This window comes from Lipomyces arxii, assembly GCF_038497795.1.
Source record: "Lipomyces arxii strain Phaff 12-163 unplaced genomic scaffold V1512scaffold_11, whole genome shotgun sequence".
Classification (NCBI taxonomy): domain Eukaryota; kingdom Fungi; phylum Ascomycota; class Lipomycetes; order Lipomycetales; family Lipomycetaceae; genus Lipomyces; species Lipomyces arxii.
This window is the reverse complement of record NW_027117710.1, coordinates 242,036-267,667: the sequence shown is the minus strand read 5'-3', so window position 1 is coordinate 267,667 and position 25,632 is coordinate 242,036. Positions and strand designations below refer to the sequence as shown.

Below are 25,632 nucleotides of genomic sequence, written 5' to 3'. Positions count from 1 at the left end.
ATAAAACAATCATAATCGCAACAAATTGTACTCATAGCAAGAAAATATGCAGATTCCAACCACGTCAACGCACCAGTCATGCCAAAACACAGTCAACGACCACACCCCAGCCATGATTTATAATGCAACCACAATAGCAACGACAACCCATCCACATCAGCAGCGAAAACGCCGACGGGAGCAACTAAATCAATAACAATCAGTCCATGAGGTACTTAACATCCTAACCGTAACAACTACCAAGACTACAAAAACCACCAAAACCACCAAAACCACGACAACGCGAAGACCAGAAATACCATATCGACCACAGCAATTGCATTGACATCATAGCAATCAGACGACCACGGTGATCTCGAACACAAAGTTCAGCAAATGCAAGCGGCAATAAACACGACTGAAATGCAAGAAGCACAAAAGGGAGAAAGCACAAAAGCAAGAAGCGAGGCTCGAAGGCAAAAAGACACAACTAGGAGCAAGAAAATTTGATAGGGCAAGGCAAGATGACTCGACAAGGGAAGAAGACAAACAAAGAGCAAGAAGACTTGATAAAGGCAGCAGAAACAAGAACAAAGACTGCGAATAAATCATCCTACAGCGCGATGAATTCAAATTAGCACACACATGTCAAGAAAGACGAACAAGAAATTAGTAAACAGACACACAGGTTTAGATTAGATGGGCAGACACACACTTTCAAGTTAGATAGACAGACTCACGTAATACTTCCTTTGGAATGACACACACAGATGCTCAAAGAATAAGCAACTTCACTTTGAAATAAACATGCACAGATGCTTGGAGAAAAATCCATGTTGTTGTAGCGACACAGCACAGTCATACCGGAGACTCGGATTGCAGCAAAGATCAAAGCAGTACAGCTTAGTTCTCCATCATATTCATCTGATACAGCCAAACCAGTGACTGGACTCAGGCTTTTAAAAATCCAACCCTCTCATCCATGATTCGTCTGAATCCGATACAGTCATACAATCGTCTCAGATTCCGGCAATTCCGCTCTCCTTGAAATCGTTCCGATGCCGCCTCAGTCGCGACTGACAACACTAGACCAGCTGGCATTTACTCTGCCAGCAACGAAAATCTTCCATAATCCACTTATGTTACACCGATTTCGTTGAGCCGGTGACATCATCAGTGCTGACCCGTCATGGTCGATAGTGCTGTTCTTAACTATCTTAACTTGCTGTCATCGTCAAACTTACCATGCCGCTGAAATTTAGTGTCCGGGATGCCTTTTAGGTCACGACCGATGATACTGGACAAATAAATGTCCCACAGGCGGTGACTCAAAAGTCGGCACTCTTCCCGTCAAACACAGCGGCTCCAATGAGCCGGCGTTGCGAGCAGAGGCATCCCATCTGTGCCGATCAAGCTGCACGTATGGTGAGTACTATTGCATTAGCACAACTCCTCCTAGTGATGAGTACAAACTTACCGCGTCGTAAGGAATAATGCATTTAGGATGTCCTCTAGATTACGACCGATGACACTAGCTAGCCAGTATCCTACGACCAGTAACCAAGACGTTGGCAGACGTCCCCGCCAACACAGCGGCTCCGTTGAGCTGGCAGTTTTCGGCGAAGGCATCTTCTTCTGCCTATAACATGTGTTTATCCAAAACTAAACCACATAAGCGTTGAATAACATGAAAAATGAAAAAAAAAACACAATCATACCAGAATATAATGTAAGTTGTCGCCAAAATTGGTGAAAGCGTAATTTTAGAGTCGGCTTTTGAGAATTCTGCATTCGACACTGCAGTTTCGTCATCGTAGGAACTATAATAAGCAACAAGCTCAACCTGAACTTTTCACGAGCAACGAGCTCAGATTTAGTGATTCCGTATGATGGTGCCATAACCATCGCACAATTCATCAGCAAACTGTCATTTTTCGAATGATAAGCTTTGGTTTCTGCTGATTTATCTGCCCTTTCTGCCTCCAAAATGTGTAGGAGTTTTGTGTTGTATGCTCATCCGTGTGCGTCTGGTAGTTAGTGTGTCTTCTGGGCGTACGTCTGCAGTTGCGAATGTGTTTGTACATTTATGTCTAAACGTGTACATATTTGTACCTATTGTTGGCATACGCGCGCGTACGGTTCTAAATCCACTTTGCGTCATCCTGTCTTATTAACATCGTTCTCATATCTTCAAAAACATGTTTACTTTGTCTTCGTCGTTGCTTTTGTTTTCGCCTAATGCGATCTGCCCTGCCTTCGCTTGCCATGCACCCCGCTCACTATAATAAAATTGACAGGGTACGCTCGATTACTAGTGCTCAGCTTGACTCTCTCATCTGCATCTGGTGTTGCTGTTGGCACAACCGAAACTGGGGCTGGTGATGCTAGTAGTACTAATTGTGCCGGTGATACTGGTGTGTAGTACTGGTGATGGAATTGGTGATGATGCGGGTAGTGACGTCGATACTCACACTGCGGTAGTCGCCGTCATGGTCAAAGTCTTTCTCAACTTTTTGAGTGGAGACTTTTCACTTGTCCCTTGCTTATTGACACTCAAGGGTGAAAGTGGTAAATTATTTGTCATTTGACAACATCACGCAACACATCACGACGACGCTTGCCAAGTGCTTTGAAGATCTTTAATGGAGGACCTGGTCGGCCTTTCTTCTGTTGCGAACCCGCACGACTACAAGCAACAGCAATACGCCTTCAGTCATTAAAACGACGTTCACGCCTGCTGGTGGCGGCTATCGCAACAGAACCGGCGGCTGCTAGCTCAGTTGGACTCGACAAGTTAGCAATAATAGCACTGATCGGAGTATTGATCGATGAATTGTCTGTCTGTTCAACCTGACTGGCCGATGCTGAATCAGACCACCTATTCAAAGCTAAAAGTTAATCTAAGCCTCGTTTTCATCTGTAAGAGGGTTTTCTGACTTTAAATCGAGGCTGTATCCCCATTACAGACAGTTACTACACATTGGCTTGAGCACCAGCTGTGGTAGGGAATGCAGTTAAAGTCAGAAGTTGATTAATATCTTTGCTTTCGTCTAAAAGAAAGATTTCTGATGTGATGGTTTCGTCCACCGTGATCGACGGGATTGTACCATTAGTACTAGTAGCTACCATTGGTTAATATAACAGACTCATCCAAAGACATATTGGTCGGCCCAGTAGGCGCTAAAGTGTCGGTAAAGTGCAGTATGTTAGCGCTGCCATTCACGAGTGCCATCAACTGCAAAGTGGCCGCATCGTCTCCGACTTCAGATTGTATCGGATCTGCTGCTGCATTCCAAAGTGCCATCAACGGGTCTGTTGCAGCCGATGTACCTGGAGTCATGTCTACGGGAGTAACAGGCAGAGCCGGCAAAGCCACTGACTGGAAACAAGGCAAAGCAACCGAGATAATGATCTTTATCGGAGCAACAGTAGGCACAGGAGTGCTCATAACAGTCGGTAAAGGTGAGACAACTGTCAGTTCAGGAGTGGGCACACTAGCTGATGCAACGGTAGGCACAGAGCTCGGCACAATAACATTGACACAGGAGCATATGCAGGAGTTGGCACATAGGATGGTACTTCAATAGACACGGAAGTTGGCATAAAAACAGGCTCAGAAGCTGGTACACTTATAGCCACATCATCCAGGCATGTCAATCCGCGCAGGAATTGGCGAAGCAGCAGGTATAGGAGTTGACACGTGAGGCATCTCTGGCATGCTATGAGTGGAGCGCTCGCTCGACAGCGTCCTTCCATACAATGCCCTTATATCATCACTGTAGACGTGTGACTGATACGGCAATTCTGACAGAGTTGGGAGTTCAGCACCCTGTTCTGTTAGTGATCTGTTTTGAAGCCTGTACTCACCTGCCCATTGCTTTGCTCGAGTCTCCATCCGTAGTTTGTCACTGGCCTTTGAACCGCTCCAATCGCAGGCTCAACCTCAACAGCAACTTAATTCATGTCAACACTATGGTTATGTGACTGCTGGCTCTTCCCAGCTCTGCCTCGATATTCATGACCGTATTTGCGGGGGCCGTAACCGTGCTGTGGCATCCAGTTGGAAACGTGATAAGAACTGACGAGCTAGGCAGGTCTGCCGATATCGACATGTACAGTCAAATAGAGGAAGCAACAGCGGGACCAGGAGCGCGATAGGCTCTCCATTTGGCGGTGGACAAAGGCACACTAGGCGATGCTTAACCGTCGTCTAAGCTGGACGCTCGTGAGCCAGAGCCGCAAGGCCATTTGCTCTGGGAAGGTATAGTCGATCAGGGGCGGCGGGACCAGGATCACGGTGCGTTCTCCAGCTTGCCGTGGCACCACTGGCACATAATCAAGATTTGCCTGGACCAGGCGCTCAGTAGTGGTGTCTGAAACAAGAGTTCGACTGTTCAGCCATTTTGCTGTTGAAGTTGAAAGCATTCTAGGTGCTGCGGCAAGTGTTGGCTGAGTCCATAGCCGAGGAGCTGGAACCAATGGTGGGTAAGATGATTGAGAGCTTGATGCCAACGGATGTTGAGCATGTTCAGAATCACTCGGAAATCTCGTATGACTAAATCACCAGGGTTGTGACTCGAATATAACGGAGTAACAGGAACTCCGTAAGGTCGCCTGTCATCATCCATCCGGGTAGCCCGCACATTCCGTGAGATGGAATGAAGCTGCGAGGTATGACTTGGCCGACCAGCATTTTGCCAATTATTTCCCCTAAAGCAAGGCTGTGTAATCTGTACAGCGGAAACTCTCGGCCGATATGTACTGTTGGTTAACCAGTTTCGATGGTATGGCTGTACTCTCGAGGAGTATCCTGAGCCAGAACTGCAGTGGACTGCTGCTGAGGAAGACGAAGTGCTTTGCGCGATATCACAGCCGTAAACCGTCTGTGAGGGCTCAAAGTTTGTGGGTACAAGCCGTTTTAGGGCACTGTCGTCGACTGCGCACTATGCAATACTAGATTCGCATCATCGGTAAACATGTTTAACTGCTGATGTGATTTTTGTTGAACTCTTTCTTGGCTGTGTTCATTGGGCCATTTTTTTAAGATAAATACGTCGGTTCAGGGCGCAAAAACCGACTCGAATGGGACCCATATCGTTGACAATAAGACAGGCCAAAGGCTGCAAGAACAAGTAGCAAGTAAAGGACTGCCCGCAAGATATTATACAGCAGGTGCAACGCAGACATATAAATCAGAAATACTGTATAGAATAGTCGTCCCTTGTAACAAAGTCCACGCCAGACTTCTACATGAGAGAAGGGGGTCTAGATAGTTAGATATGTTGTCAAATAAGCTGTATAATACTTGCCATTCATATTCATAATCTTTACATGTAATCGTCATTTTAAAAACTTTGAAAATTGAAAGCTTTTGTGTGAGAAGAGAAAGGACGGAGGACGGAGGAAGGAGGAAGGAAGAAGGTGGTCGACGCTGCATATAGACATCACCGCTTAGGCGGTTGCCAGCGCAGCAGCAAGTAAACAAACGACGACAACATGTAAACAAACCGTGACAAAGGGTGAACAAACAAAAAATCGTGTCCTTTAATAACTTTTTATTTGCTTTTTTTAATCCCTTTCCACATTATTTTTGCCTATTGAAAATACATTTAGATTTGTACGTACAGGAAAGTAGCGTATTGTGGCGCTTCCCCTGAGTAGACTAGTGCGATGTTGACAGCGTACGTATTTGCTGCTGGAATGTAAGGTGCATCGATGATACTAGACTGCAGTTTGGTGTAATTTCTTACGCGACTATTAAGCATTTTGAGAACGCTTTTCACATACTATTAGTGTATTATATTTATATTTATGCATCGTAAGATTGATTCAACTATTACAACTACTAAGACCTGCTATGGAGATGGGTATAATCGTCCGGGCGTGACTCAACTATCCCGTACCGTGCTTTATATTTATAAATTAACATTTGGCAATGAAGTTGACGGCCAAGATTTGATTCCAGAATTGCAATACGATAACACAGTACGTGTAACAACGATACGCGCAGTTTCTAGATGAGAACTCGTAATAATGCAGATCTCAATCTTTGCAGCAACTTTCTAGACCGCATGAAACACAAAAATGAGATATTTTAAAAATTACAAGATGATACAGATTGATGAATATTAGTATTAGAAAAAACAAAAAGCTCAAGTATTATCCGCGAAAGAACATGTCTACAAATACAAAGATCCAGCAGCTACAAGATCTCTCTGAATCTTCTCCAACGCGGTCTGCATTTTCTTCTCCAAGTCTTCGTTACCGATAACCTTCGCCGCCAGTACCATCTGGCGAATGAGCTCCTCTAGTCGTTTGAACATCCGGATCAGACTTCCTTCGTACACGTCGGTCATTTTGCAAATCTGCGCAAAAGTCGAACCTTTAGCCCATGAAAACACTACCTCCATGATTTCACTCTTGAACGACTCAACGTACTCGTCTTCGTTCAATTCAAGTTTGCTCTCGCGTGACACTTTCGCTATTCGTCGTGCGGTCTCCTTCAGGTCGCGAAGGGGTTTCGCAAGCTCTGGCGTCAGCTTTGGAACCTCTCTTGCCTTCTCCTGGAAAACAAAACAACTGAGCAGAGCAGCAATTTGTTCGGGTGTAAGATCATTGAACTGACCGTTAAAAATCATTTCGGTCAACACTAGTTCGTCACCCGTGCTGACTTCACATGCAACCCTAGTCACGATCAGTATATACGCATATGTAAATTAAATAAACATACCGGCCCTTGATTTCAATAATGTCACTCTCGCTTGTAAATCCCAGTCGTCGAAGTACTCGCTTACGACACTTCAGTTCATCTAGTTGAATGATCTTGTGCGCCGCATCAATTTTTGCCCTTACAGCTCTGACATCAGTTTGTAAATCAATCTTTTTCAAGTACATTTGATAAAGTTTGTCCAGCTTCGGCGACGTCGTCAATGGGTTAGTCTTAAGCTTTGCTTCCAAAGTATTGGTTTTCTAATTGCAAGTCAGTAACTTCGTTGGCAATATAAAAACACAGACAGACATTGACAAGAGTCAAGAACGCTTCATCCCTGATATTCATGTTCTTAACCGGATCAAGCAGAGTGATTCCATCGGGAAATCGTTTCTGGACTTCTTTTATTGATTTCGCAACATGCTCCTTCTGAGTGTCAGAAGTGAGATCCTTGTCGACAAAAATTCTCAAGTTCGATATCTTTTGAATGCAACCAAGAATAACTGGCACAACGTCTAGACGAGATGCTTCACCTTCCGCAGGCGGATGAACGCCTTCAATCAAATCAGGATTCTTGGGGAATTTCTTGGGGGACGACACTCCAAGGTTTAACGCGACATCAATCACAAATGATTCGTGAGGACTGAAAGTGGTCCGCGATCCCTAACCGTGTTAGTACATACTGGATTTGCTCATCACAAAAAAAATACTTTTGGAGCACTTCTCTTGCCATACGATACAACGGCTCCCCAACCAAAGTCCATGCCCTTGTAGGCGACATAGACTAATCTTCCGACGGTCATAAATGGGATCGCAACCGTAGGATGTGAGATCACTCGCTGATAATCTTGCTTATAACCGTCCAACTGTTGCTTGAGATCATAGTATTCTGCAACATACTCTTCGTCTTCGATCTGTACACTATTGTACTCGTCTGTGAGCTGCACGAGTTGGCCCTCCAAAATGGGTACTTGCGCGGTATTTTGAAACTGAAAAAAACATCGCTCCAGCATGTACTCTGGTGAAATTCCTTCCACTCGCATTAAATTGAGAATCATGTTGTAGCCTAGATGGAATGCGGAATCAAGACGATCGGCTTGTCCCTTGACCATGCCTTTTGCAATCTCGGGCTCCATCTTCTCGTCAATCATCAGAATAACAATACCTCGATCATCGAGTCCACGACGACCTGCTCGACCTGACATCTGAATGTATTCACCGCCAGACACCCATCTAAAATTTTTACCGTCCCACTTTCTCACGTTGGTAAACACGACAGTCTTTGCAGGCATATTAAGACCAATTGAAAAGGTTTCGGTGGCAAACAGGACCTTTATTAAACCCTCCTGGAAGAGAATCTCAATAACTTCCTTCAGAATTGGCAACAAGCCACTGTGATGAATACCAATTCCTCGACGAAGAAGAGGCAAAATGTGCTTGATTTGCGGCAACTCCTTGTCGTCATCTGACAACTGACTTATTGCGTTTGTAAACACTTTTAAAATCATATCTTTCTCATCATCGTTGTTAAAGTCGAGTTTGCTCATCTGCAATGCCAGAGCCTCGCATTCTCGTTTACTAAAACTGAAGACAATAACTGGGTTGTAATTTTTAGTCATAATCATCTTAACAATCTTGTAGATATCTGAAGGACCTGTACTCATTAGCTAATGGTGATACGCAAATTGATAAACGTACCTTTTTGATTTTTTTGCTGTTTCTTTCCTCTTTGTTGTTTCTTATCTCTATTCGTGTCGTCTTCGGCAGCTTTGTCTGCAAGTTGTCCCATAGCTTTCTGAAAACTGTCTTCTCTAAAGTTACTTTTCTCATCTACAACGAGATGAATACCATCTCCACCAGCAGGGAACAAATAATGCTGTAATGGCGTTGGACGGAAATCTGTGTAAACGACGTGACAGGGCTGAACGTGAGTTTTGCAGATCCATTCAGCAAATTGCATTGCGTTCGGAATGGTGGCCGACAAAAATACGTACCTGACTTTGTCGGGCAGCAGAATGATAGTCTCTTCCCACACGACACCACGTTCAGCATCTCGCATGTAATGAATTTCGTCAAATATGACCCACGAAACTTCTCGCATAACCTCTGAACCACGATACAGCATCGATCGCAGAATTTCTGTGGTCATGACGAGACAGCTGGCTGTTTGGTTGATTGTAACATCACCAGTCATCAGACCTACATCACCAAATTCAGCAAGAAGTTCGCGGTATTTTTGATTACTTAAAGCTTTGATAGGAGAAGTATATATGACACGTTGTCTGTCCTTCAAACTTTGAGCGATTGCGTATTCAGCTACCACAGTTTTTCCCGCACTAGTATGAGCAGAAACAAGAACAGATTCGTTGCGCTGAATAGATGAAATAGCATTAGCCTGGAAAGGATCAAGAGTGAAAGGATAAACCCTAGCAGGTTCAGCAGGTGGCTTATGTTCAGACAGAGGAATGTAATCGTAATTTGGAGGCAAGGCGACTTGATGGCGAACCTGATGAGTTAAGTTCAGCTTGCCGTCAACAGTATCCGTAGTCATAGTACTGCCTTGCAGCCCAGCTGACGCAACAACAGCTCGTGACGCTTCTTGCTCAAAACTATCAGCGACAACAGGCACTGGCCCTACTGCAGCATCTTTGTCTTCCACTTTTGGTCGCTTAGAATCTAGACCGTCTAGAGCCGATGATTCGGCTGTATTTTCAGTAGTCTCGCCTGAAGATACTGGACGTGACCGTTTCTTGTCATCACTGGAAGGTTTTAACGTAGTTGGAGGTTTGCGAGTAACTACTGGAGTAATTTCTTCAAAAACCCCAAACAGGTCCTCTCCTGGACCAAATGCCATCGATATTTAGTTTAACGTTACAGCCGATCTAAAACAGCGGTTGAGAAATACTATTACACGTCTCAAATACCCGTTTGTTTATAGCACAATCATCAAATTGAAGGCTGTTGGGATCAACCGAATTCAAAGACTCGAGAAAAAATCCAAATTCGATACCTAACCCTACTATCTAAGGTTTAACGTCACGTGTAATACTATGCTCGGGATCTGGTCGAATTCTGTGCAGAAGTCGTCGTCGTACTTAAAATCACACCTTCTCCTCTCAACTCAACTTCGCGATATCAAAATACATAATGTACGGTCCTATTTTTGCCCGCCCTGCTATTAGAGCCAACGTGCTCCGAAGAATTGCTTTAGAGCCATTGACCAAGCGTGGATTCGCTACTTCCAAGATCATGCGATCGGACGGCCATGGCCATCACCCTGAGGGTCCTTATCACAATCTTCCATTCAAAGTTCACAACAGAAAGATTCCTTTCATTATTCCGTTTTCTTTGTTTTTCAGTATGTGTTCGTCTTTTTTTTTTTCTGTTTTATGGGAGTGAAAGTCTAACAGACCGGTTTAGTTATTCCATTCTTGACTCCATTTGGTATGGCAGCTTTGGCTATGTAAGTTTTGATTTACGTAATGGCACTTTTATCAGTTGATTCTAATGACCGTTCTAGCTACCGTATGTAAAGGGATTGGAATTATAATTGCAGTTTATGGAAATTCTTGAGAGCTCAAACGTTGAAGAAAAAATACGTTTCTACACGTCATCTTCACGGGATAAAACGGGATTCATCATAAAGACTATGGATTACATATTGAATAAACAACCAAATAAAGCATTTTAATACTAAAATTTGGGATTTTTATTACTGGTTTTATTTGTGTAGTGCCGTGATATTTGTATACACTCGGCCAATCAGAGTACTTTGGATTAGGCATTCTTGCCTGACATTCGTGTAAAATTAGGATTTATGCATTTATGCTGTGAAATAATTAAACCCTAACCCGATACATAATTCATACATACATCTCGTAGAAGCCAAATCGAGTATATATTCACAGGAAATCACTATTTAAATACAAAAAATAAAAAAATAAAAAGCGTTAAATTTGGAGCTCCCCTAATTCTGACTTCTGACTTACTAAAGTCTTATGCTCGTTGGAAACACTAATGCGACCGTAACACCATGCTGGATACAACACCCACATGATCCAGGTAGCAATAAATACCATTAGCGTGTCCAGCACCAAAAAATAACCTTCTTCGGCCATTAAGTAACCTGTCCAGCCTATGGACAGTTCCACTACACGGTAAATTGATCGAATATACACAAACACAACCGCAGCCAAAGCACCAATCACAAATATTTTAGTTTGCTTGGACTCTCTAATTTTGGCGAATTTTTCTGGACCAGCCAGTGCTGAAGAATGAAAAGTGTCTAGTTGATCAAAATTTGCGTCAAGATTAGGAATGTACGACGGCCGTGCTGCCTCTTGAGTTTGTGATTTCCATGTATACACATGCCAAAAGAAATCCAAACAAGCCAGGAAAAAAATAGTTGTACCAAAGACCTGAAATGCTAAACCAGCAACCATAATATGCGTACCAGTACCAACTTCTGTGCCATTAACAAGTGCCGTAGCAGCCATGCCACCACCAACAGCTATATTTCATTTTTAATAACCAGACCAAAACAAGACAGGCACATAATCGTACCTTGTAATATAATACTAACTACGTCTAGTGAAATAAATAACTGTGAATATGCCCATGGCTTCAACCTTGAATGGTCAATGCCCCAAATGATAACTGTTTCTGCTAACAAAAAGTACATTCCCGCCATGAAGAATGCAGGACCGAGTGTAAGACAAATGATCTGAACCAAGAAATCGTTAACAATATCCGGATTGTATGAAGACAGGTATCTCGCTATATATCCTGCAGTCTCCAATCCTGTTGCTATGAACATACTCGTTCCAAACCAGTATTGCCTATGATAAACCCCTAAACCAGTATGCATAGCCCAAGCAATAGCAAATAAAATCAATGCAGCCAGATTCTCTGCTCTTCTAGGTGTATATCCATACACGTTATAAGTATTTGGATCCGGCGCGATATCCGGAACTGTGGATGACATATTGCCGTATATAAGTTTTAATACTATTCTTATGATTTTCCTTTGTATTCTGATCTAAACATACCCCCAATGCCTCACTCTTCTAAAGATCTCTCTATGCTCTACGAATTCACACAGTCAGCTCCGTCAGCTACATCCATACTCGTCAAACGCGTTTATTGCTGTTCATGTCAGCTTACCCGGAACTAGGCACGTACGTACCTGCGTGCGGCTGAGCTTACTTTATTTTTATTATAGCGCTTAAGCCATAACCGTCTCAATGCTATAGTGTTTGAAAACACCGAATTGGTCTGTTCATCGTGACTTGAGACTCTCTCAAATCGCATCTCAATCGCTCCTAACCGCACTTTCACCTGCAATTGCCTAGTTCTCGAGCAAGTTGAAGTTTCGGTAGCTCTGAATAATTAGAAGGCGACTTTGGCTGCTGTTGCGCGGGCCATCATGAGCAACAGCGATGGTCGCGCTCCATTTAGTGCTGGTCATACGCCTCACCTTCTCTCCATCATCTTCACCATCACAACCCCGAATGGCCCGCAATTCGTGTTCAATTATCCTCAAACTACTCAGCCTTTATCCTCACACACAAGGAAAACTAGCGTGAGTCCTTCAAGGCGTGGAAGAAGGTCAAGACAACGGAATCAAGATGGGTCAATCCCATTTTCAGCTCCATCGTCTCCACCAGTAAATGCGATGCAAGGCCCTACGTTTTCCTCTGCGTTTTCCAGATTGAGCAGATTTGACTCGCCTAATAGCTCTTCTACTAATTCGTCGCACGATTCATCAGATTCAGACTCAGGATCTGGATCATCGGGATCAGATGTCAGTGCATCCAAAGCTGGATCGGATCAAGACGATGCAGATTCTGAATTGTCAAACGATGACCTGAATTTGGATTTTGATGACGCTGGACTGTCTGAATCCAGGCGATCTAAATCGAAAAATCAACCGTTGCTTAGTTTGTCCCAGACATTGGCTCGTCACGGCGAAAGAGATACTGCATCCGAAGCCGAACACCGCCATGCCCACAGACGGTCTAGACGGCGCCGGAAACATGCTGTAGGGTCCGGCTTCTTATCTCGACAAAGAAGTCATACACCGAATCGTCGAACCAATTTGTCACACTCTATGACTCTGAATGACGACGAAGACGAGGGTTCAAAACAGCCAGTATCGGCACTCTCAGCGGAAATAGCAAAAGCTTCGGGAGCAAACACAGCCAGTGCTCAAAAAGCAGGAATATCTCAAATTTCGGCTCAAAGAAGAGGCATATCTCCAAGTTCAGCTGTAATTGCATCACCTCATATGACACCTCGTTTAAGTGCACTATCTAGTATCGACACCAGCATGATCACTAGCACGCTTAACCTGGACGACATTGCAGATTCACTACGACAAGTGAATACTGGATACGCATCTCGTAGTACGTCACAGACCCGCGGTTTATCTCGACGAGGAAGTGCGGATAACGGTCATCATCAGCATCACCATTCTACACATCGAAGTCATCTAAGGAAAACAAGTTCAGGCAAGATCGATAGGGACTCAGACGAAGACAATGATCGGAACCGTTCCAACGAGTATGGAAATGACGGCGGACATCTTAGTCACTCAATGTCACTCACGCAGCAACCATGGGAGCAGGTGTTTGGTTACGACGCCGACTTTTTGGCTGCTTTGTTGTGTCCACGGCGTAGCATGTGTGATACAAAATTCGAGTTTACAGTCGGTGACCTCGCGTTTTTAGGCTTGCCGATGCATATTCGACAAGATGGAAAGTGGAAGCGGGCGGCTCGTGAGCGAACAAGGCGCTGGCGGCGAAGACCTGCCGGCTCTACTTCTGCTTCAGGCACGATGAAGTCGATGACTTCTGAATCAGATCGGTTTGACGGAGTTTTTGGGTATGACGAAGCTACAGCAGAAGGTGACGATTATGAGGATGATGAGTATTATGACGATGACGGCGAAGCCGAAAGTAGCACAAATGCTCTTGATCGCTCGCTGATTAGTCTTAATCTGGAGTCTAGTCAAGCTTCATCTCAACAGGGGAGTACGTTTTTTGGCAATACGGAGGAGATAAGTGGCAACGATTTTGGACAGAGCACTGCAGAGCTGGGAACAAGTTTGTCAAACAACATTAACAACATGTTTCATGCGTTCCAAGACCGTCGCAACATGTCGGTGGCAAGTGCTGGCGACGCTTACAGCGACAACATAGCTGACAGAAGTGCCACTGAGGCTACTGATGATCAGAGCGATGGTCCGTCAGCCGGTCCGTCGTCGCACTCTGCGTCGCAGTTTAACTCGGCCGTACCATCGCCATTACTAGACGGTTTACCATCTTCTAGAAAGCAGTCTGAGTCTCGAGACCAGGAGAACGCTATGAATCTGTTTAATGTAGTGTTTGTCATGAGCCCGCCTGAGCTGGAATACAATGTCCGGATAGAGGAAATGTACGACTACGTTGTCGCGCCACTTGCCGAATGTTTGCGATACGAGCAGCATAAGTCAGGATACGTTTGGAAACAGGCGCAGACAATGCTTCGACTTCGGGAGCGAGCGGCCGTGACGGGCATGTCGCAGGACGAATTGTGGTCACAGACGTTGACAAGTTCGTCGTTAGCGTTGGCCCTGGCGCAGATTTATCTCGCAATCTCAACGTCTTCGATTGCCAACGTGGTCATCAACTCCAGCACGCGGTCTTTCCAGATTCCTATCCGGATGTACTCCGCAGCGTTACCGTCTATGTTGGAGCCGGTTAAGGTTCCCAATTTTTACCTGACGACGGAAGATTACGCAATCCCGGGCAGCGGACAGGCAGGGCAGAATGAGAATGCAGGGTTGCCGTTTTTAGAGCACGCGTTACTGCTGCTCGATGAGCCAGAGAATATTATCACTGAAATTCAGATTGATCCACGCAGTCCGCTGGCAAAATTTATCCATGCTGTTAGTCCTGCTGACACGTATGTCGTCACAATTTCCGAACGAGTTGACAAAGCTAATACGATTAAGGTTGGTGAAAGTCGCAACGATGACAGAGATGTCTGTTCGCGACTGCGAAAATTTTGCGCGGCATTTGATGTACTGGCGGCGGGCGCGAATAATCATTCCCATTCATCGGCGTGGAATCTACATTGTTGCACCCACTGCACCTCTATCCAGGTAAGCTATGAATGTTACCTCCAATGTTGTACGCTAACCGTGTTTAGTCTCCGATCACATTCAAAAGTTTTTGCAAGGGCTTTTCCCAAAATGCCGTCGCTTCCACGGTTGCTGCAAGAGATTTCGAGTCACGAACCAAGACCGTACGGCACAGTAATCCCAACACATGCTCTCCGCGAACGGTACCTTGAAGCTCTCGCGTGGATGTTGCGACTCGGGTACCTTGCCCAGCTTCGCACGTTCATCTGGCTCCGCGTGTCAGGTGCCGTGAAGCTATCTGTTGCGCAAGACGAGCTGCTTGGGCAAGTTCTCGAGCACCCCACCGCTGGAACTGAGGACGACGACGATGATGACGGATACGACATTGTGTTCAACGGTACGTCTCGGTCGAGTCGGCAGCGACTGTACTCGATGGGCGCCATACTCGAGACTCCACACGAGCACGAGGACTCGATCTTGCTTGAGCCGGGGCGCGCTAACGTGCTGGAGCGTAAGTGGATGGACAAGATAGTGGCCGGTAAAGGCGAGCGCGCGGTCGAGCTGTTTTGGAAAATGGCAAAGTACATGAATGGGATGGTTGCGTTTGAAGACGTGCCGGCGAAAGAAGGCATCGAGCGCCGTGACGTTCGGAACTTGTTGGCTGTGATTAAGGAGAGCATAATTATTTCCAGACACTGGTGAGAATAATATATTTTGCGTTGCATGATGCATGGCGTCTTTGTTGTTTCGGTGTTTTGTACAATTGCGTGTAAATGAGATTAAGAAACTTCATTTTTGTAGTTTTTAATGCAAATGAACACGCCATCGTTTTGTTCTATGACAAAGGTATTTTGAAACAAATAGGACGAAGTTGATACAATGGAGACACATTCTTGTCCGCTCGTTAAGGTTATATCTCAGTGCCCCAAGAACTAGCAGGTATAGGGGCAATCCCAGAATACTCGACGAGGTTGAAAGAAGGTCGGAAACAGAATTTTCTAAATAGTAATGTTAAGTTACACTCTATTACAGCTAATAAATAATTATAATAATAAACGCCAATGATTCCTGCAAGTAAAATATCACTATGATATTCTAAACTGTTTTCTTTTATAATGAGTAAGACCAAGCGCAATTTTAAGACTTGATGCAAATTTCTGCGCCTTGCTTTAGTCGCGCCAAATCCGCGGCCGACGGCGGAGCAGCAGCAGCAACAGGAGTAGGAGCAGCACTTGGCCGGTTGTGGGTCATATGGCTCTGGACCAGGTGGCCAGCAGCAAGGGCTGAGCAAAGTGATAGCTCGCCGGCGAGAACGATGGATGCAATAATTTTGGCAAGCTGACGAGCGTTGTCACCAGGATTGGTTGGGTGTGGGCCCCGAACGCCAAGAAGATCAAGCATGGCAGACTGTGGCTGAAGAACCGTTCCACCACCTGTAACAGTTAGCTAGTGTCGACAAACACAGAATTCTTCTCAACAACTTACCAATAGTGCCAACTTCGATGGAAGGCATTGAGACAGAAATCACAAGGTTGTCATCGACGTTCTTCATCAGCGTGATGCAGTTCGAACTCTCAACGTTTTGAGCAGGATCCTGCCCGGTAGCAATAAAAACAGCAGTCAAAATGTTGGCGGCATGAGCATTGAATCCACCCATGGCACCAGCCATCGCACTGCCAATCAAATTCTTGTTGATGTTGAGTTGCACAAGAGCCTCAACATCACTCTTCAAAACTTTCCGAACAACGTCACCAGGAACGAAAGCCTCTGCAACAACACTCTTGCCACGGCCTTCAATCCAGTTGATAGCTGCTGGCTTCTTATCGGTACAGTAATTACCAGAAACGGACACAACTTCCATATCAGGGAATCCAGCACTCTCGACCATGACATTCAGTGCATGCTCCACACCTTTGGAAATCATGTTCATGCCCATCGCATCACCAGTCGTAGTCCGGAACCGAATGTAAAGCAACGAACCAGCAATAGCGGTCTTAAGTGAACTTAATCGAGCAAATCGAGAAGTTGAGTCAAATGCCTTCTTCATGGTCCGTTGTCCCTCATCCGAATCCAGCCAAAGCTTGGCTGCACCAGCGCGCGCAAGATTAGGAAACTGAACACAGGGACCTCTTGTCATGCCGTCCTGTGTAAGTACTGTAGTAACACCACCGCCGGCATTTAAAGCCTTGCAGCCACGCATCGCTGAAGCAACAAGACAGCCTTCGGTTGTCGCCATCGGGATGTTGTAACTAACACCGTCAATAATCAAGGGACCAGCAATACCAACTGGTATTGGCAGGTAGCCAATGACATTTTCACAGCAAGCACCCAGCACACGTTTAAAGTCATAATGTAAATACGGCAAAGCCGAGTTCTCAAGAGTACCATCTTCCATTGAGCGGGAAATAGCAGCACGACGGATGTACACAGCTCGAGTGCAGTCGCCGAGCTGCTTCTCCAAAGCGTACAATGGAATCTTGCCATTCTTCGTGAGGCTGATAATGTCTTCGTCCATGAGCTCCTGAGTACGGCCTGTGCGGACCATAGCAAGAGCCTCGTCAGCTGGCAATAATCTAGGCTTGATCTTAATACCAAGCTCTACGCCATCGTCTGACTCCTTGTCTGAATCCGAAGATTGAGACGTCGCAGTCGTTGACGATGTTGCTGAAAGGTGAGGTTGAGGAACTTCAATAATCTTCTCGACAATTTGGATTTGAGGAGGCTGAGCACTATACTGAGAAACCTTGAACAAATACATATTCAGGCCGACACTGACAGCAAGAACAATTGCGATCCACTTGCTAATAACTGGGTCGCCTATGGTACGACTCCATGACTCGAATGCAGTAAGCACAGCGTTTTCGAATTCAGTAGACTTTGGCATAAAGTAATAGTCAGTTACAGGCAAAACAGTGACCGTCAAACTTTCGTGAGGGTACTGAGCAGCCAAACTTTGGAGCGCAGACATTGCAACCAGAGGATCAACTGAGACGGAAGTTGAGTCACGTGCAGGCGCGGTGGACAAGTTAAAGAGGTTCAAAACAATGAAGCCAATGACCATCAAAACTTTGAACCTAGAGATTGACGAGTCCTTAAAAGTCTTTCCCATAAACACGGTCTCTCCTTCAAGTGCACTTTCAATCTCGTCGGAGCTTTCAGCAACACTCTCAGCAACAACATCAGAAACGCCGTCTTCCTCTAACGCTTTGCGGATAGAAATATGACGCTTGATGCGACTGAACTGTAGCTTGATACTAAGGATAGCAACATAAAAAGTAAACAGCATCATGACGTCGTAAATCAGGATCCATGCGGCCAAGAACGAGAATTGGCGAAGACCACCAACACCACTGCTAGCTCCAGCAACAAACAACAGCAATTCAATTGTATAGTCCAAACAAATTTTTGGGCCAACTTCTTGAACAGCACGGACGACGTCGCTGATGTGAGGAGGTTTAGAAGTGGGTTTGAGAGCCGCTTTGGTTAGATTAATTTGACCCTCGAAACCGACAGTGACGACTAAAAACGGAAGACCTTCAGATAGTAAAGTCATGTTAATTGGAACCTTCATGTAGGAAGTTGTGACAAGGGCAAGGAGAAACGCGAAAGACGATGACATGAGGGCAGTAACAGCTAGCCAGACATTTGAACCCAGTTTTCTCATTCCCATGAAGAGAGCAAGGAATGTCAAGTACATGCCAATGTACGCAAGCGTCATCATAGCGACGTCAAACGTCTCTGCGCTCTGATGACAGTTAGTATTCAAGCGACTAGCAGATTCATAAGCACATAAACATTACCCTGAGTTGCTGTAAAAAGCGAGCATAACTAAACTTAACCCACTCGACCCAAGCAAAACCGCGTCTTGTCTTTGTCATGTGCCATACCCAGCCTGAAGGAAGCGAGTCGGCTTCAGAAATACTTGGTTCGAGCTGGTTGACGCTCTCAATCCACGACTTCAAATCCGCGTAAGGCACCAGGACCCCACGTTCAACAGGAGAAATTGACGGCACGGAATTGTTGATATAAGGCAAAGGAATGTCAGGCTCAGTGAAACGAAGCTGAGCATAAGCGAAACGAGTCGCGGTAGGGAACTTCAACGGGTCATCAATCTGCTTCCACTCAGCAGAAGGAGCCGCCGAACGATGAAGATGAGCTGGAGTTAATTGTTCAGCATGAGGGACCGAAATATTCAAAATTGATAGATATGCGGTTGAAGTGAGCAGAGCTATGAAGACAATCGTGTGAATTGGGTGAGTTGAAGTTGGACGCGCGATAGCAGCAAGGACGCGCGCTAGATAGTTTTTCATACTGACTAGTAATCAGCGAATGAGCAATTCAAACTGTAGAATGACAAAATACAGTGAATTGAGCTGCACTTCTTTCTGCACCGCCAAATTGCGGATGCCCTTTTTATGCGAGTTGTGCGATAAAAAAGAGAAAGGAGAGTCGAAATTTTGAATGGAGCAAAGCGCGAGAGGATCCCGAACGACATTTTGCCCTTGCTTTGTTAGGGCGTTTATAATTTAAGTGCACAAACATGTGATGTTTACGTACTGATACAAATTGACGAATCCGAATACGAGTTCTCGCTTTTGGAAAAAAAATACTAGATGACTAAGCTATTATTAATTATCCGCATTAGGAAATACGCAACATAATAAATATCGTCTTAAATAATTAAATGCAAAAGTACAGTCCATCCAATCATTATAACTCGAAGATAACCCTTGACTCCAATTAACATACACACGCAACACGTCATAGAACTACTGCAGACATTGAGTACGAGATTGTAATCATAACCAAGATTTGTACTATTGCCCATACAAATGGAATCCATGTTGACATTGTGAATGAGCCTGCACTGTAAATCAATCCCAAGCTATTCCTTCAATTAGCACCACCAGTTCAATATAATCAAATTAAAGCTTACATGGCTCCAATAATGCTTCCACTGATCACTGCCTGTAATACTCCGATTCCCATATAAAACACAATTATGAGCACACTTTTGATTCTCCGACACATCAACGCTGCCCATAACCCAGCTGCTCCGTACACAACAGTATAAGCAATCATGGTCCAGTACAATGTAAACCGCCAGATATCATCTCTATAGTAAAGATAATATACTGAATCCAGTCGTGAACCTCGAGGCCAATTCAGAGATGGGAAACTAGGAGTTATATAACCATACGGTATATACACTGCATCTAACCTAAAATATAAATACCTATTAGCAACACCAACTACAAACATACCGTAAATCAGACATCACTATGATAATGTCATGTTGATGTCCCCTCAACTCTCTGAATAGCTAAATGGTATAGTGTAACGCCGCACAATATCCGGGTAACATCACGACAGGCCAAAGTTTCTGGAACTTTCACTATCGATCCTTGTATTCGCCTATAAAAATCAATTTAGTTCTGGTTTAAGGAACCATTTGTGTTTAAGGTGAATCTGTTGATTAAAGTGACCATTACCTAATATTATTCGCTTAGAAATAGCAATATGTCAGAGGCTGATCAAGTAAGATATCTTTCAAGTTCAATTCAATTTTGCTGGAAACTAATTGAACACAGTTCAAAGCTCAAGGAAACGCTTTTTTTTCAAGCAAACAGTACGACGAAGCAATTCAGGCTTTTACTAAAGCAATCGAAGTGTCGCCAGCCCCAAATCACATTCTCTTTTCAAATCGATCCGGATCATATGCGTCTAAAAATGATTTCGCAAACGCATTGAAAGACGCAGAGTCGTGTATCAGCATTGCTCCAACTTGGGCAAAGGGATATACCCGAAAAGCATTTGCGCTGCAAGGAGAAGGTGATCTTGTTGGTGCGCGTGACGCATACGAGGAAGCTCTTAAGATTGATCCCAACAATGCGCAGGCAAGGAGTGGGCTCAAATCAGTCGACGAGGCGATCAATGCTGAAGCGGCGCAGGACAACATGACTCCTGACATGGGTTTGGGTCAAATGTTTGGTGATGCAAACATCTGGGCTAAGCTGGCTGCTAACCCAAAGACCAGCTCGTTCTTGGCTGATCCGTCTTTTGTTGAAAAACTAAGGCGAATTCAAAAGACACCGTCGCTGGCGAGCCAGGAAATGATGAGTGATCCGAGAATGATGCAGGTCATGGGTGTCTTACTTGGCCTAGACTTGCAGATGGGAGCTGACGCGCCTGGTCGGTCGTCTGCGCCAGAGCCAGCTGAAACTCCAACGCCAGAGCCTAAAGTTGAGCCAGTTGCTGATCCCGAGCCAGAAGAAGAAATGGAAATTGACGAGGAGTCAAAGAACAAAGAGCTTGCTCTGGAGGAAAAGGCGATTGGCAACAAGGAATACAAGTCCCGGAATTTTGATGTGGCTATTGAGCATTACAGAAAGGCATGGGAGTTACACAAAGACATTACATATCTCAACAATTTGGCGGCAGCTGAGTTTGAAAAAGGTGATTACGAGAGCTGCGTGAAGACATGCGAGACTGCGATTGAGGAAGGTCGGTCAATGCACACTGATTACAAAATTATTGCCAAATCATTTGCTCGGATCGGTAACGCGTATCATAAGACTGGCGAGTTGGACAAGGCGATCGAGTTTTACAACCGGTCGTTAACCGAGCATCGCACACCGGACGTACTCAACAAGCTACGCGCGATCGAGAAGGAGAAGAAGCAGAAAGACATTGAAGCGTACATTGATCCCGAGATGGCAGAGAAGGCAAGAGAGGAAGGTAATGCCAAGTTCAAGGCTGCGGACTGGCCTGGTGCTGTCAAGGCGTACACCGAGATGATCAAGCGCGCCCCTGAAGACGCTCGTGGATACAGTAATCGTGCTGCCGCGTACGCGAAGCTGCTGTCGTTTCCGGAAGCAGTCAAGGATTGTGACGCTGCGATTTCAAAGGACCCTAGTTTTGTACGTGCGTACATCAGAAAGGCCAACGCCGTGTTTGCGATGCGGGAGTATTCCAAGTGCATCGAAGTTCTCAACGCCGCGGGTGAAAAAGACGTCAGACACGAACACACAAACGAGATTGAACAACTCCGCTCAAAGGCGCTGTCGGCGCGGTTCCAAGCTCAGGACGGTGAGACCCAGGAGCAGACGCTGGAGAGAATAAGCAAGGACCCAGAAGTTACGGAGATTCTGCAGGATCCAGTCATGCAGGCTATTCTCGGCCAAGCCAGAGAAAACCCGGCTGCGTTGAACGACCACATGAAAAACCCGGACGTTAGAAAGAAGATTCAACTTTTGGTTGCTGCTGGAATCATCCGCACAAGGTAGGATCGTAACTAGTCTTAAGAAATTTTTCAAGTGTCATGCTTGATTTCAATAATGCATACAAAAACAAAACTGCTCCTATCATACACTTCACGAGCGTCTCGTAGTCCTAAAAATCCGTGAATCACGACCTAACGCTCCTTGACTAGCCCCCGGAAGACTGGACGTGTTTGCATTCGCTGCACTGCTGCTGCTTTTACCTGACATAAACGACAATCCCGACCTATGATGTGCTACCGGGGCAGGCGGTGGAGGCACCAGAGCCGGCGGCGCTAGCGGTGGCGGGGCAGGCGACTGTGTCCGCCGTGAAGTGACAGACGAAGCGGCGGTGATGTGAAGTCCGTTTGGCACTTCTCCTGCCGCTGCTGCGGCTGCGGCGGCCGCAGACGACGCCATCCGACGCGACCGTTCGTGGCGCATTTGCACGTTCCGGAACTTGTCAAGCAAGTCGTTCCACCGTGCTTCATCTATCCGGCCCTTGAACCGGTTGTACGCCTGTTTTGCGGCGTTGGTGTTTAGGTTCGCGCTCGTTGTGTTTCCTGTGACTGACGTCGACGACAGGTTTGGCGGTACGACGTGTAGGTACCCAATCGCTGACACCGAATTGAGTCGATTGCGCAGTGTCGCGAACGCGGAAGATTGCGGGAGTAGCATTAGTAACCCGTACAAGCATCTGTACAAGAACGGATATTTCTCCGGTTCGAGAAGTTGTAATCGCAGATCTGTTCGTTAGTCAATGAATCAGTCTAGAACAGAAGCTGTCTGTCTTACAGGTGAAAACGGGTGACTCTAGCAGCTGAATCAACTTGTCAACCTGGATGAGCAGAGTGACCGTAATTTCCAAATCAGCAAAAATCTGCAGTAAATGAAACGCCTGCTCGTACGCCTGAGCCAGCAGGCAAAGCGAGAAAGTTGCGACGGCGTTATGACACCACGATCTAAACAAAGAAATAAAAAAGTTCGTCCCATCCTACCCTAGTTAGCCAAACGCACTTCAGCATTTCTTAATTTTACCTTTGTGTCAAGATTTCGCAATTGTCGCCGTAATCCGTGCAGTTCAGGCGCGGTAATCAGATTGTTGTTCAGGTTCTGAATCATGATGCTTGCAAATTCAACATCCTAACACGTCAGTTCCGACAACTCATACAATCTATTATTCACACCTACATCCTCCTTCTCCAAAATTTCCGCGAGCGTCCGGTATATCCGTTCCGGATTCAAGCTCACACATAACTGCCTTATGATCAAATTACCTCTAGTTTCGAGCAGCTTGCGATCAGTGCTGAACAGAGACAGTAAGTTGAGCATAAACGCAGCAAAGTAGTCGTCTTCTGAGTTATATGATATCTGTGCCAGCAATTGCAAATCCTTGGTAACGACCAAGTCGCTTGAATCTGATAATGTTTTGAGCAAAGCTGGGAATGTACCGTCATTTATAGCCAGGATTTTGCGTGACGCTTTCTTATACAACATGATAAGCCAATCCAAAGCTGCGACTCGCGTTTCTTCGCGCTCGTTCAAAAAATGCAGAGTCAACGCGTTCACAGTCGCAGGATAATCTAGTAACAGCTCAAGTGGCGGCTTATCCTCCAACGATGTGCTCACACTGTCAATCTTTACCTCTGGCTCTGAAGCTAGAATCGTTGGCGAAGTAGCAGTAGATGCTGGTCGTGACGAAGACGTAGCTATGCTTGCGGCCGAGGTAATTTTACTCAAAATACTTTCGTCGTCCCGGCCTCGACTAAGTCGGTCACGAGATAGCGACCGTCTGCCAATACTGGCTGGCGGAGACATGCTCCTGCTTGCAACTGGCGACATACTTCTAACAGAGCCAAATCCTTGGCGCTGCGGATGTAACGGAAATGCGTAAGGTTCTTCGGTGTCTTTGCTTGATTTCTGTCCTTCCTCCAATATTGTGTCTGGAAGAGACATAATAAGCTCCATGAATTTACTATTAACGTTGCCTGCTGCCATCCGCAGTTGCTCGTTATCATGGGCCATAGTTGGCAATAACAGCGACAAAAATCTTGGAACAAATGGAAGCAAGTCGTCTGGCGAAATCTCAAAAAACGACTCGATCCACTTCAACACAGTCAGCTGGATCTCTTGCTCTGTGGAGTCAAGATGTGAAAGCAAAATTTCAATGACTTTGGCGAAATCAACTTTAATGTCTTGACCGGGCAAGTACACACCTTCCGACATTGCAACTGCCATGTTCAAATTTGAGAGCTCTGCGTCTTCTTCGTCAATATCGCCGTCATCAATCACTGCAACTGATAACAATTTTGAATCTGAAGTTGTTTGTTTCTCTCTACCAACTGGACCGCCATCGGCAGCGACAAAATCTTCGGCTATGGAGTTAGTATCTGTACTAGTTCCATCGTCTGCCGGTCTAACTGATGACGAAGCTTCGGACGAGTCCAGTTCAGATTTAGCAGTGCGAGCAGCAAGCGTCGCCGCACGAGCAGCGTTTTTTTGCTTAAGTTTGTAGACAGTCCGTTTAAGCTCTGCAACGCGTTTAATTTCAGATAAAAACCCATCAAGCGCACCTTGGGTTGCGACTCTGACGTCAATATTTGTGTCGCTCAAGAAATTGAGCAGCCCGCTAATGATTTCAGGTAAATATGACACCAGTTCCAAATCTGGGATCGAATCGAGCAAAGTAATCCAAGACACCAAAAACATACGCGTAAATGGGTTAATCACGTAAATCCGGTCAGTCAACAAAGGAATAAATTTTGCAAGCGAGAATGCAGGTGTCTCTTCTTTGTACATTTGCCGTGGTTCGTTGGCAATGACTGGTTTTGACGAATCATTCTCCTCTGTGGCGGGATCAATGGGTATATCTTCGCGAGTTTTATGAATGATCGACACGTAAGTGGCGGCCTTTTCCGCGACAATGTCTTTAATTAATCTGTCAAGCAAATCTGCACCGTTCTTCACTGTGAGTTCCGAGTCTGCTGCAAGCCTGCATAGGGCATCAAAGATCTCGTTGAAGTATAGAAGAATTTCACCCTTTGCGACTTTCGCGATGTTGTACATACTTTCACATGCGTAATACCTCACTCGTGCGTCCTGATCGCCAAAACACGCGAGTACAGGCGGGATTATGTCTTCAAGATACTCAGCGACGTTTGAGCCTAGAGCGATTGCTGAAGCAGCGAGACCAATTAGACCGCCGTTTCGCGCATTTGGCTGGTGAACGGCATAAGCGTATTCATGACAAAGCTGGTTAACAATTGCACGAATCTTGGTTTTAGAGTTCTCTTCAGCGCATTGCCTGATTGTCTTTTCGAGCTCGAGCGCGGCTGCCTTACGCTTCTCGTACAGTCTGTCGTTCAAACCACGTTGAGTCTCTTTATCTAATGATTTATCAGTTTATGATTATGAAGTTTGTGTCGATTGATATTTACTCATTATCACTGAATAAGGCAGGTAGTACTAACAATGTGTGGTTTCTGTTTACTGTAAAGTCGCGTAGCGTGAATCCGGAGTATAAAGTTGCTATTACATAATCCGGGTAAATCATGCACTGAAAC

The 25,632-nt window shown here is 45.4% G+C and overlaps 9 protein-coding genes across 9 annotated transcripts; 3 read left to right on the top strand and 6 right to left on the bottom strand.

Annotated features, from left to right (window-relative positions):
- Window positions 1-3,619: 3,619 nt before the first annotated feature.
- V1512DRAFT_248538 (uncharacterized protein) lies at window positions 3,620-4,091 on the bottom strand (the record flags this gene model as incomplete). Its single annotated transcript, XM_066914555.1, has 3 exons — window positions 3,620-3,808; window positions 3,847-3,932; window positions 3,965-4,091. The coding sequence occupies 3 exons, from the start codon at window positions 4,089-4,091 to the stop codon at window positions 3,620-3,622; spliced, it is 402 nt and encodes a 133-aa protein (XP_066770801.1).
- A 2,000-nt stretch (window positions 4,092-6,091) lies between these two features.
- Window positions 6,092-9,658, bottom strand: V1512DRAFT_240522 (rRNA-processing arch domain-containing protein). The gene is made up of 5 exons (XM_066914230.1): window positions 8,387-9,658; window positions 7,399-8,342; window positions 6,998-7,351; window positions 6,710-6,948; window positions 6,092-6,663 (listed from the first exon to the last, which is right to left on the bottom strand). The coding sequence occupies exons 1-5, from the start codon at window positions 9,540-9,542 to the stop codon at window positions 6,159-6,161; spliced, it is 3,198 nt and encodes a 1,065-aa protein (XP_066770800.1). The 5' UTR covers window positions 9,543-9,658; the 3' UTR covers window positions 6,092-6,158.
- Window positions 9,659-9,723: 65 nt separating this feature from the next.
- Window positions 9,724-10,554, top strand: V1512DRAFT_264675 (uncharacterized protein). The gene is made up of 2 exons (XM_066916738.1): window positions 9,724-10,046; window positions 10,109-10,554. Exons 1-2 carry the CDS (start codon window positions 9,836-9,838, stop codon window positions 10,153-10,155), a joined length of 258 nt encoding a protein of 85 aa, XP_066770799.1. The 5' UTR covers window positions 9,724-9,835; the 3' UTR covers window positions 10,156-10,554.
- Window positions 10,555-10,567: 13 nt separating this feature from the next.
- Window positions 10,568-11,817, bottom strand: V1512DRAFT_276883 (RTA1 like protein-domain-containing protein). The gene is made up of 2 exons (XM_066917885.1): window positions 11,252-11,817; window positions 10,568-11,198 (listed from the first exon to the last, which is right to left on the bottom strand). Exons 1-2 carry the CDS (start codon window positions 11,670-11,672, stop codon window positions 10,639-10,641), a joined length of 981 nt encoding a protein of 326 aa, XP_066770798.1. The 5' UTR covers window positions 11,673-11,817; the 3' UTR covers window positions 10,568-10,638.
- A 134-nt stretch (window positions 11,818-11,951) lies between these two features.
- On the top strand, window positions 11,952-15,842 carry V1512DRAFT_227125 (nitrogen permease regulator of amino acid transport activity 3-domain-containing protein). The gene is made up of 3 exons (XM_066913868.1): window positions 11,952-14,632; window positions 14,682-14,831; window positions 14,879-15,842. Exons 1-3 carry the CDS (start codon window positions 12,114-12,116, stop codon window positions 15,510-15,512), a joined length of 3,303 nt encoding a protein of 1,100 aa, XP_066770797.1. The 5' UTR covers window positions 11,952-12,113; the 3' UTR covers window positions 15,513-15,842.
- Window positions 15,807-19,269, bottom strand: V1512DRAFT_287124 (hydroxymethylglutaryl-coenzyme A reductase-domain-containing protein). The gene is made up of 4 exons (XM_066918106.1): window positions 19,173-19,269; window positions 18,611-19,121; window positions 16,296-18,555; window positions 15,807-16,243 (listed from the first exon to the last, which is right to left on the bottom strand). The coding sequence occupies exons 2-4, from the start codon at window positions 19,118-19,120 to the stop codon at window positions 15,948-15,950; spliced, it is 3,066 nt and encodes a 1,021-aa protein (XP_066770796.1). The 5' UTR covers window position 19,121; window positions 19,173-19,269; the 3' UTR covers window positions 15,807-15,947.
- Window positions 19,270-19,366: 97 nt separating this feature from the next.
- V1512DRAFT_264668 (uncharacterized protein) lies at window positions 19,367-20,155 on the bottom strand. Its single transcript, XM_066916737.1, has 3 exons — window positions 20,075-20,155; window positions 19,747-20,031; window positions 19,367-19,695 (listed from the first exon to the last, which is right to left on the bottom strand). The coding sequence occupies exons 1-3, from the start codon at window positions 20,086-20,088 to the stop codon at window positions 19,572-19,574; spliced, it is 423 nt and encodes a 140-aa protein (XP_066770795.1). The 5' UTR covers window positions 20,089-20,155; the 3' UTR covers window positions 19,367-19,571.
- A 74-nt stretch (window positions 20,156-20,229) lies between these two features.
- V1512DRAFT_264665 (uncharacterized protein) lies at window positions 20,230-22,405 on the top strand. The gene is made up of 2 exons (XM_066916736.1): window positions 20,230-20,348; window positions 20,402-22,405. The coding sequence occupies exons 1-2, from the start codon at window positions 20,331-20,333 to the stop codon at window positions 22,094-22,096; spliced, it is 1,713 nt and encodes a 570-aa protein (XP_066770794.1). The 5' UTR covers window positions 20,230-20,330; the 3' UTR covers window positions 22,097-22,405.
- V1512DRAFT_240505 (vacuolar protein 14 C-terminal Fig4p binding-domain-containing protein) lies at window positions 21,860-25,555 on the bottom strand. The gene is made up of 5 exons (XM_066914229.1): window positions 25,507-25,555; window positions 23,261-25,455; window positions 23,108-23,212; window positions 22,865-23,063; window positions 21,860-22,815 (listed from the first exon to the last, which is right to left on the bottom strand). Exons 1-5 carry the CDS (start codon window positions 25,508-25,510, stop codon window positions 22,184-22,186), a joined length of 3,135 nt encoding a protein of 1,044 aa, XP_066770793.1. The 5' UTR covers window positions 25,511-25,555; the 3' UTR covers window positions 21,860-22,183.
- Between the last annotated feature and the right edge of the window lie 77 nt (window positions 25,556-25,632).